Source organism: Podarcis tiliguerta (assembly GCF_965153285.1).
Source record: "Podarcis tiliguerta genome assembly, chromosome: 8".
NCBI classification, from domain to species: Eukaryota; Metazoa; Chordata; class Lepidosauria; order Squamata; family Lacertidae; genus Podarcis; species Podarcis tiliguerta.
Window position 1 is genome coordinate 3,728,261 of NC_139541.1, and position 12,109 is coordinate 3,740,369.

At 42.5% G+C, this 12,109-nt stretch overlaps 1 protein-coding gene across 6 annotated transcripts in view; it reads right to left on the bottom strand.

The window, feature by feature from the left end:
* Positions 1-170: 170 nt before the first annotated feature.
* The window catches only part of TET3 (tet methylcytosine dioxygenase 3), a 105,311-nt gene continuing 93,372 nt past the window's right edge, over positions 171-12,109 (bottom strand). For all 6 annotated transcript variants that reach the window (XM_083453566.1, XM_083453567.1, XM_083453568.1 and 3 more), the window contains one exon: positions 171-10,100. In XM_083453566.1, coding sequence (XP_083309692.1) covers positions 8,260-10,100 — 1,841 coding nt within the window. In that variant the 3' untranslated portion in view covers positions 171-8,259. The remainder of the gene's footprint in view (positions 10,101-12,109) is intronic.

The following is a 12,109-nucleotide window of genomic DNA, read 5'->3' on the forward strand; positions in this document are numbered from 1 at the left end:
TCTTCAAGTGTGGTCCACAAGGTGGCCTCCACTGGAGGTCTCCTTTACCAAATGTGAATTCAAAGAGACAAGAAATCAAATACGTCGAGAAGTTACAGCCTTCGGTTAACTGAACTGAATTAGTCTGCCAAATCCAACCTGTTTCTTTTCCTCATTTCTCTTAAATTAAAAAAATAATGTATTTAGAAGTCAGCTTTATACCTTTTTAATTAGTTTTACACGCAAAAAGAAAATCAAAAGCCAAAAGCCAGCTGGACAGCAGACATTTTCCAAAGATTGAACAGCAGTGAGTAAACTCTAAACAACAGGTGTCAAAAAAGGAGGAAAAGGATGGCAAACAAAAATCACTTGTAAAATATATCCCTGATATTGGAGCAGAAGACAAAACTGGCCAATTTGCTTTACTATTCTTAGGCAAAAAAAGAGAAACAACAATTCACATCTTGACCATGAAATATTCTTAATGCAGGCAAGACTCTTGTTGCATTCCACAGAGAACTGCCTTCCTAAGAGAATGCAGGAATGTTGCTCTCTGCTAATTACCGCAAGATTTATAATTTGCTGTCTGGAAAAACAAGTCACATACTGTCCATGAAGTGGGATAGCTCTAAGAGCACTATGCTGAGCAATATGTCCCAATCTAGCACCAACATTTCATCTTTGCCCCTGGAATCTGTTTCTTAGTCCACCCAGCGTTGTCATTTCTGCATTTTCAAAACTACTTAGTGGAGTAATCCAACTGGATGGCATATTTGAAAAAATAATGCACTTTTTGCTGGCGGGGGGAGGGGGTGGTGATGAATAAAGTCAGGATTTTGCTGTCCCCGGATCAAAACCTCATTGGAAACCTTTGCAAATTCTGCAGCAAAAAGAGTTTGAGAACATTCTATTGGGGCAGATTTTTTTTAACCAAACGTGCAGAAACTATTATTTGATTACTGATAATATAGCTGCTTAAGATCTTATTTCTAAAAATGCTTTCCCATGTGGGCCATACACTGTTCTGAGGTACTTCAGTAAAATCTACTGTTTACTGAAATGAAAGCACCACTCTCCCGGTTCACCTTTTTATTAGTTCTGTACACTGATTCCTCATTATGTTTCATTATTTTGAAAGTGAGAACTTGCCCAAGAATAGAACAACAAAGGCCATACAGTTTATAAGATGTCAAGTACAGTGTTGACGTAATAAAATACACACCTTGTTTCTAATATTTGTATCAATCCCATTAGCTATAACTGAATCACAGGTTGCCACAATACTCTGTTTTCTGAGGTATTTTTTGTATGTATTGTGATAACAGCAAGCTTATTATATGATGAAAACCTGGCTTCTGTACACACGTAAAACAAGTCTTGTGAACAAAAGAGAGAGAAAAAGTGAAAGACAGAGTGAGAGAGAAAATAAATAGCACCAAAAAGGTATCTTGTAAAACTTTCAGACACAACTACTCACAAATAGCAATATACAAAGAAAAAGCCATCATAAAGTAGCAGAATGAAGCAGGCATTTTAGACTAAAGGGTAGCAAATCCATGTGTGGCCAGACCCTGGTTCCCTTCTCCACTATGAACCTTCAACAGGTTGGGTCCGTTGAATTCTATAGATTAACATCTATAGAATAAACCTGTTTACACTGAGATGCAGATGTGGTCCAAGAAGGATTTTTCCTTGGTTAAGGAATGCAGGACTAAGTCATAACTTTTTGCTGTTAACTATAAAAGCAAGCAAGCAAGGAAGCAAGCTGGAGAAGACGCAACTACATTGCTTTATAAATAGCTGCTCTGTCTTGGAGTGACCTCAAAACTTCCAATTCACCACCCATTGTTTTTGCATAATAATTACCAATACAGAATGTTACATATTCCTGCACCGTGCACACTTGCTAAACTGGCACAAGTGTTATCTCAAAGTAGTTTGTAGTACCTTATTTTCCAGCTGCTTAAGGAAAGCATTTTAAATTTTACTTATTCATAGTTAAACTTCCTTTGAGCTTGATCCCAGAAGCCCTTTTCACTGGTGGTAGTTTTGCCAGCACCTGATTCCATCGTGCGAAGCAGGACTACTTAAATGAGTAGAAAGATAACTCTCAGCATCTGATCCTGAGCTGTGCTGCTCCATTTATATCAGCTTAGGATCGAGCCCTGGGATGTGGATAGTTGTCATTTATACCAAAGTAACCTCTGCTGGATCTACACACATGTAAATGAGCTAAAAATTATGTAGCTGTAAATTTTAGACTCAGAGCATAGACTTTAAAAAAAACATGTATTTAAAACATTGAAACGTTCTATTATCAGTTCTCTGGTTTGACATATACTGTAGCACCATAGCAAGAGGGAATCTGGCAAAAACAAACAAGCCCAAACACCCTTTTTTAAAACAAACCCACCAAGATAGCACCATTTCATCAGAAGATTTCGGTTATTAAAAATTATGTCTTTAGCCTACAGTGCAGACATTGCACCAGCTGAAGCAACTCAGGGCTACTTTGCTCATTTTTCTCTCTCTTTGCCTTTCTATGGGACACAGTTACAACCTATGATAAATAGAAAGAAGGGAGCTCTCTAACTCTACTGATATATTGGGATAACCTGTGTCTCATTGATGCAGCTCCTCAACTGTCTGCTAACCAGAGACAGCAACACAACATTCCTGTTACACACACACAAAAGTTCATAGCAAGTTCACAAGCAATGAGCCTTTTTGTCACCTTCCCAAACTGGACCCCCTGTATGCGGAATTGTTCCTTTGCCTTCTATACTGTTTGGTCCATGCATTTTTTCTTCATAATTTACCATGATCTGCTTGAGCTCTTGATTGACTCAGAAGAGTAAGCGCCCCAAAGCAAATATTTTTAAACAGCTGACACTCACGGTGGCCCAGTACCTCAGCAAAAGCATACAGAGGAAATAAGAATCCACTTAAAGAAGGGACCTTAACGGACCCAAATTTCTCCCAGAGAGGTTTATGGGGAGTTTGCTAATAACTTCAGCTGGAGCACCACTGAATCCCTTTTTCAAGATTTTTTCCCCCAGGGATTACAGTTTTGTTTGTAATTTTAGCACCATCAGCTATTATGATTGAGGGTTAGTTGCTGTTAACTTGTTTCACATCACTACCCCCAAAAAATACATTTCAAAGAAATTTCTCACTACTGCCTGCAGAGGTTGCTTGGCCTTTGACAAGGGCTGCAGTCAGGATTCATGATTTCTGAAAAGGCCAACATGATGCTCAAGGCCCTGGTGGTCTTGGCTTCCCGTACCTCATAATAGGATGTTCAGTGGGCATATAGAGATGTACGCGCTAAGGCAGCCTTAGTTTCGTGCTCTCCAACTCCCATCACCTATGACCATGGACTGTGCTGGCTGGGGTTGATGGGTCCTTCAAGGGCACCAGACTAGGGAAGGCTGCTCTATGCAACAAACAGCATAATTAAGCTCACAAATGTTGCTGCAGATTGAGGGAGACCTGCCATAATGGCACAACCAACTTCCTATGACTGAGAAGTATAACCCATTGGCTTTAGTATGGTCAGGCCAACGTGGTGCCCTTAAGACACCTTTTACAAGCACCTTTGTAAATAAATACATATCTGTTTCCATTTACTTTTCTAAATGTCCTTGACCACAACAGGAGCTGTACTTGTCCATGTGTAAGCAAAAAGATGACTGCCAAATAAAATAATTCTCTTTTTCTTTTTTAAAGCAGGAGTAGATAATCTGTGCACAATTCTATTCATAAATCTGAGGCATGGTAACTTTTCCCAACAACTGAGATTCGAGGTAGGTTATATACGTAGTGAGAAACAACCTCAGATTGCACCCTACTCGTAAATATACTAAGTACATCAATTTATTCAGGATTTTGAGAGTCAGGAGTTTTGCTTTTACTTCTAGTAGCCTTGTTTTAAAGTGTGTGTGTGTGTGTGAGCACATATAACGCATGTGCTGCAGAAAATGATGGTGGCATTAAGATAATGCTGCTATAGATTTAATACTGCCATTGCCAGAATCAAATAACATGTGGATTGCCTCCTATCTGCACCAAGATCAACCAATTATACTGGTAAACACCTGGCACAAAGGGGTTGGAGAGCCAGATTTTTATTTATTTTTTAAAAGAGAGAGAGAATCTCAGTCCAAAAGTCTTAGAGAAACCCATCTAAGATGAAGCAAATGAGAATTTTGCCTTAGACACACAATTTCAATAGGGAGAAATTATTCCAGTTTTATTCACTCTGGACTTGCGTCAGTGTGAAGGGAAAGCACCATTTGGTCTTTTGGATTATTTGTGTGAGACAAATAAAGGACTTGCCCTGCCAATTTGTTTTTCTCCTTTTCTCTATTCCTATTGTGAAAAAAACAGTGGAAATGGACACAGGCAAATTTGGAATAATTCATGGGTCTTCCTGCGTTGCCACCTTCTGACTCCCAAGACAGCTCCTGTTCTTTAAACTTGCCTCTACAAAAAGGTATTTCCCTCATCCAGAGATCTTAAGGGCACCATTGCTAGGTCAGAAAGTTACAGCTCCAGAGCCACATTATGCCATGATCAGACAGCTCAGGAAAATACCTAAACGGAAGCTGAACACACAACAGGATTTCAACAGGTCAGATGCACAGCGACATCCCTCCAAACGAAACACCTCCCTTCCCACATATATTACAATTTCTTGCTCTCCAAAGTCATGCAAATGAAGCTTCCAAGGCACCCCTGCAACACCTTTAAAATAGGAAAGTCAAATGAGACGTTAACAAGGAAATTACAGAAACAAAAAACCCAAACTAAAATGTTTTTGGAAAGAGATACAAGTCCAATGCTTTCCCCCAACTACAGCCAGCTAACGGATCCACCCTACATCAGTCAATAGCAAGCAGCCATTGGCCTAAAAAGCCTGAGAAGATAGAATATGTGGTGATTTAACTGAGGGCTGGAGCTACATGCTTATGCAGAGAACTCCTGGATTTGGACCACATCAGACTTCAGATAGCAGACGCCTCAACATTAAATAGAAATAAACAACCCTCCCTGCATGCAGAAATCTAAAATAACAGAGAGAAAGCTGTTCCACTTCGTGTAGTTGTTTATGGGGTGAGGGACCATGTGAATCTTTAAAGAAATGTGATTTTCCCACCTGAAAGCCTGAAGTGGTATAATCGAGGCAGGCCTACCAGTCCATGATTCGACAAACATGTAGAATGGCCTTCAGAGCAGCCCCACTGAAATCAATGGCTGATTTACAGAAGTGGAGGATCAGGCCTTGCGTGGGACGACATCACTATCATCCTATGACATTCAGAACATTTCCTATAAATCTGACTTGGAACAATTCTTAACAAGCACGATACGCTCATGGGTATGCATATGAAATCAATTATCATTCATTGATTTTCCCCTTGCCAAAAAAAAAAAAAAAAAAGCATCTTTACAGAATACAGTAAAAACAAAAAAAGGACGGAAAAGCATGTTAAATATTTTGTTTCTATTTACATTTCTCCCGCAATAATCTGTTTTAAAACATACTGCTCTTCAAGTTATTGGGTAATTTTTTTTCTTTTAAATCTTGGTGAAAGTGCTTTTTTAAAAAAATCTTTCTCTATTTACAGTTTAAAATCAGAACCACATAAAACACTCAGGATGCTGTATAGAGATCCTGGTGCTGTTTAGTTTTTTTCCTGTTCCAGCGCGTGAGGATTGAGAAGGTTCCCTAGTAAACAAAATGCTATGTACAGGTTTTAATTTGCAAGCCATTTTTTTTTTTCTCAAAAGGCACCTGTTAAGTGCAGAAGGAGGTGGCCAAGGAATAATCAGTTTCAGATCTCGAACGTGTTTGATCTTCTGGCCTTCTGCAGTGTTGAGAAATCGCATGCACAGGCTTATCAAAGCCATAGGGGACCTACTCTGCTGAAGGAGTCAGACCTCCCATTTTTTCTACAGAAAGACCCGTAGTATAAGGCAGCAAAATACTCTTGCACCCATTGCCAAAAGAGTTGCCGCCACCCAATCTGAAGATGGCACCCATTTTGAGGAGATGCTTTGAAGGTGCTGCCTCAAGGCTGGAAGGTTCTACCCCCCAATTCCGATGGAAGTTCATGGAGATTTTCTGAGCAAATTTAGTGAGAGCACCTGAAGCCCAGCAGGGACTTCATCATTAACATTTTCCCAGTAAAGGATGAAATTCACACAATATGGAAAAGAACCACAGACTTCCTCTTACACAACACTTCTGTCCTTGAGCCCTGTCCTATTAAGATTTTTTAAATAAAAACAACAACAACAACCAACCCTGATATAAGTAAACTTTTTGGTGTAGTTTAAATAGTACAAGGGTTCTGAATGAGAGTGAATTTCATCCTAATTTAGGGAAGATTTCCTATCATCATTTTAGCAACACAATGCTTCTGTCGAGGCTTCAGAGAGTGTAGCCACTTACGTGAATCAGCTATTCTTAAGACAACTTGCATTACTGATGGGGAAAGGGAGGTTAACCTTAAAAAGTTGTGATTCAAAGTTTTAAAAGCACCAGCTGTTTTGCAGTAATCAGTTATCACACAACGTTGATATTTCCTCTTTAAAAAATGGCACAAGAAAAAGAAAATAAAACTTACAATAAGCCAATTTCATTTTTGCATTTGAAAATGTCCACGTGTAAAGGTTGGTGTGGTGTGGACATTTTCATTTGGTAAGCATGCACCTTTTGAAAACACAGCACAAAGGAGATCTATTGTGTCCTTCCTTTTCATTGGACTCTGCACCAGAGATGATAAAAAGAGGTTTGCCATGATGGTTTCTTAAAGATACAGGAGCTCAGCCCGAGATTCTTTTGTTTCCAGAGTGGCTTTTCTTTTACCACTACAGAATAAGAGATTCAAAAGTGAGGCAAACATCAGTTTGAAATAGTCAGGCCTAGCCTACAGAAAAATTAAGTGTGGATGGTTACACTGTATGATAAATTTGGCAAGAACCAAAACATTGCTAAGTGCTATTCTGTGAGTCCCACAGAGTGAGAGACATGAAAATCAAAAGGTCACTTCCTGGGCAAACACAGCACCTTCCAAATACTGTTTTATGATGCTTCTCTTCTACCCAGTCCTCCCCACCTCCCCTTCCACCTCAAATCTCTCCTTTTCTCAGTTCCTTCCTTCATGAATTTAACTGGGTAAGATATTTATGCCAGAACAGTTAATGGAGAAGTTGAAGTAGCTTAATTTTACACAGGCTGCACAGCCGCTGCCTCTTGCCTTGGCAAAAGAACTTCACTCAAGAACTTGCCTTTAAATAAAAACGTAACCACATGCAGTGGCAGAAATAATATCTTTATCTTCATTCCTTTCATTTCCACCTCCTCTGAAACTGGTTAAAGTTAGGCCACAAGCTCACAGCAAACCTGACTTTTCAGTGGTTTACAGCACGACATAATTTTTACACAGACAGCAACGTGGGCCAGCTGCACTCATGCCAGAGGACTGGTACTCCCCTGAGATGCTCTAGGCAGACTGAGTTGTCGTGAGGATTGAAACAGGCAAATTGGGTCACCTTTTTACAGCTTCCCCACTGTGTGAATCCATCTATTCTGTTGAGGCCCCCTCCCAAGTTAAGAGAAGTGTCACGCAAAATTTTATGCTCTGTTCAAAACCAATGAGGTGGAAACTGCTGCCTATTTCTAGTCTCTTGTCTTCTCTACTTAATTCTTCCACCAACCTTTTTCCTTCCTGGAAGAGATCTACTAAATCTCTAAGAAACCATCACACAGCAAATTATACAATTACTTTAATTGTAAGTCTTGGTTTCTGGGAGGTCTCTAAAGTGAGATTTCTACCCCACCTGGATGTGATGGACGGTGCATATTCTTATTGGCTTAGGGTGCAGCTGAGTTTTAAATTTTGCTTCTATGTCACATAATCCCCTTCAGAGTTGTAATAATTTCTGTTAAAAATCCAATATACACATGTGTATTTTGGAATGGAATTAAAAAGCTCTCCTTTGCGAAAGGACACTACAAATTTCTCTTGCCATTATCATGATGTACAGATTAAAAATGCACAGATATAAATATTTTTAGATTACTGAAAAATGTTAACAGCAATAAGTTTCTTCAGCTCAACTCCCAAGTGCAGATAACATACTGGAAATGTCACACTTGGCCTGGCTTCGTATTTCTCTCCGACACACGAAGGAAAAAGCACCACAAACCAGCACTGTGTTCCAGTGCTGCAGACTTTGAGGTAAAATGGCCCCATGCCAGCTGCGCTCTGCTCAAATCCAGCGACTGTACGGCCCAGTTACCTTGGTGTAGGCATAAGAGGACACAGTGATAGCTGAGTTTGTTGGGATGGCCAGGGCCTGCCGGGTTGGGACAGTGTCTTTCTTCTCCTTCTGCTGGGGCTCAGTGGCCAAGCTGCCGCCCCATTTCCGCTTCTTGCCAAAGGCTTTGATGTCCTGCTGGAGCCCAAGCCTGGCTGCCTCCTCCTGCCTCGCCCGGGCTCTCTCTGCCAGCTGTTTCATCTTTGCTTCCCAGAGGGCAAGTCCATGATTGGGCTGGTTTAAGTTCTTGTGCTGGTAGAAGACCAGGGAGATGCGTGTGGGGTGACACCGGTTGGGCTTCTTCAGCGGGGTGGTGGCATGTAGCTCTCGCCTTGCACACTCTATGAGGATGGAGCCGTGGGCCGGAGCCACTGCCACCCCGCCAATGTTCTCATCCAGAAAGTTGTGTTCACTGTCTGACCACACCTCTTCATCCTCCTCCTCTTCTTCCTCCTTGATGTTCTTCTCGGGTGTCTCTTCCATGCTGTCATCTAAGCTGAATGAGTCCCATGGCCTTTCTTCCTGGCCAGCATCCAGAAGCATTGTACCACCATCGGCTTTCAAGGACGGGAATGGCTTCTCCCCACACACACCTGAAGCCACAGAGGGCAATGAGCCAAAGGAAGCCCATGGCCTGCTGGGTAATCCTGTGCCCGGTGTAGGAGTCCTCCTGTCATCTGCTTTGACAGAACCCCAAAGTTCATCTTGAAGTCTGGAGTTTCCCTTGATGGAACCAAAATTCAGCTGCCCCAAGTTCCAGGGCTTCTCCTGAAGGTTTGAATTCACTGAAAAGGCTGAAGAGTTCTCGTTGACTTTGCAAGGGCTCCATGATTTCCCCAGCACATCAGGGCCAGGTGGCAAAGGCTGTCCTTCTGTAGGAAACATATTCCACTGTTTTTCCAAGAGGTGGGACTGTGGTAACCTGGTAGCATTTGAGTGGGAACCAAACAAGCTGGACTTATTCTGTGTGTTTGCATTGAGAACGCCGGCATTGTCATTGGGTGTAAACATGTTCCAAGGGCTCTCAGCATGACTAGTCCTGTCCGAAGGGGACTCATTTCTGTTGACTTTGTAAGGGCTCCACTGTTGTTCTGGGCCTCCATTCTGAGATGACATGGACAAATCAGATAGGTTCAGATTTGGATTTTGGCCATTAATAGCAGCCGCTCTCTGAAAAGACTCCATGTGTGACAAAGAGTCCATTGGTTCTTGCTTGATTGTTCGGTGATTGAAGCAGTTTGTGTTTTGTGCAAATGACAGGGCTTCTGCAGGGACAGAGTTACACCTCTGGGGCACAGCCGTGGGCTTGCCTGGATGCCTGCTGGATCTCTCGTAGGTGCGCTGGTGGTGGTTTTTGTTTCGTACAGTGGGTGGGATTTCATCTAAATGTTCGGAATTCTTGTAACCATGGCTCAAGTTATTTTGCAACATTTGGACATCAGGCTTCTTCTCGTAGCTGGTGCCTGCCCAGGATGCATTCCTTGTGTCACCATAATTCAAAAACTGGGAGTGAAACATGTGATTGCTGGAAAATCCATAATACCCAAAGGATGGAAGAGAGAACTTTGAATGCAACCCATTCATGGAAGGCAGGTTAGGCTGTGCATAGTAGGAATGGTAGGAGTAAACACTGTTCATGCTGTATGGGTCAGAGGGCCTGCAGTTCCCCAGCACCGAGTAGCTTTCCACGACAGCGTTCCCGTTGTACTTGAAAGTGTTGTAGTGGTTCTGAGGTTCCACTTTGATGGAAGGTTTGACTGACCGCTGGGAATGTCCACTTTTCAAAGGCGTATCTGCAGATGCAAAACAAGAACCAATGTTAATTTGCAGAAGCAGGATTGCTTCTGGGTCACTCTTCTGGCTAGCAGACTTTCTGTCCCTTGTCTAAGAACACCATTTAGGAGGGGGAAACTTAACCAAGTGGCTACATGCACATTGTGATAGTCTGCACTATCCTCCTAAGTGGCAAAATTTGACCACATTCAGGAAAACTTAGAAATCCCCTCTCTTTGCGCACTTGACTTGTGCAAGGCCTTTGCATAGTGTGACTGCGCTGCCTAAGACACATTACTAGTGTCTAAGATACATCATGGATATATCTCCTCCCCCACAGACAGGGTACGGGCGAGGGAATCTCAAATCATCCTGCAAAGCACATTCCAACCATATTTATTTCCCTTTGCAAAACCCTCCTGGCAAATCCTGTGATGTTGGCAGCAGTGCTACAATCCAGTCCCCACCACAAAAACAAAGGAAAGAGAACACTGGAGCAAGTTGTGATGCTCCAGAATTTTTATGGAACATGCCGTTCGCTTCTTGCCCTGGGGCTTCTCACAGAACTGAAGATAAGCTTTCTGAACAGGATTTCTGCCACCCAAACCAACAGTGGTCATTCGCACCATAATTAATTATCAATGCTGATAATTTCAAAACTAAGACAACCTAAGAGGCTTATATCTCAAACCTGGAAGGATATGTCTATTACATAATTACCTTACCGTCCTGGCTACATTCAGACATATTTCATATAGGCATCAATTTCATATGGTTACCTACTTGGACATCTGGATGGCTTGTATTAACTTATATGTCTCATTTTAAGATTTGTGTGCTGATGGTAACTGTATCTACAATGTGAATGGATGATGGTCTACTATTATTGGTATTATTAGTATATTATTATGATTATGCTGATTTTTTTGTTCCCCCCTTCTTTAATTTAATTTATTTTCTTTCTTTCTTTGTGCAAATATCATCATTGTCATCAACCCAGGTTCCATGAAATCCTCTGCTTTCCTGGCAGCTTTAGAGATTCATCAACAAGAATGTGGATGAGACAGTCATTGTGGTATAGTGGCTAGAGTATTAGACTAGGAGACCCAAGTTGAAAAACCCACTCAACCTAGAGGAAGCCTTGAGCTAGTCACTGTTTCTCAGCCTAACCTTCCTTCCTGCCTGGAGACGGTTGGAGGATGGATGGCGGCTAATGGATTGAAGTTGAATCCTGACAAGACAGAAGTACTGTTTTTGGGGGACAGGAGGCAGGCTGGTGTGGAGGACTCCCTGGTCCTGAATAGGGTAACTGTGCCCCTGAAGGACCAGGTGCGCAGCCTGGGAGTCATCTTGGACTCACAGCTGTCCATGGAGGCACAGGTCAATTCTGTATCCAGGGCAGCTGTCTACCAGCTCCATCTGGTACGCAGGATGAGACCCTACCTGCCCGCGGACAGTCTCGCCAGAGTGGTGCATGCTCTGGTTATCTCCCGCTTGGACTACTGCAATGAGCTCTACGTGGGGCTACCTTTGAAGGTGACTCGGAAACTACAACTAATCCAGAATGCGGCAGCTAGACTGGTGACTGGGGGCGGCTGCCGAGACCACATAACACCGGTCTTGAAAGACCTACATTGGCTCCCAGTACGTTTCCGAGCACAATTCAAAGTGCTGGTGTTGACCTTTAAAGCCCTAAACGACCTCGGCCCAGTATACCTGAAGGAGCGTCTCCACCCCCATCGTTCTGCCCGGACACTGAGGTCCAGCGCTGAGGGCCTTCTGGCGGTTCCCTCATTGCGAGAAGCAAAGCTACAGGGAACCAGACAGAGGGCCTTCTCGGTAGTGGCGCCCGCCCTGTGGAACGCCCTCCCATCAGATGTCAACGCGATAAATAACTACCTGACATTTAGAAGACATCTTAAGGCAGCCCTGTTCAGGGAAGTTTTTAATCTGTGATATTTTACTATATTTTTGGTTTCTATGGAAGCCGCCCAGAGTGGCTGGGGAAACCCAGCCAGATGGGCGGGGT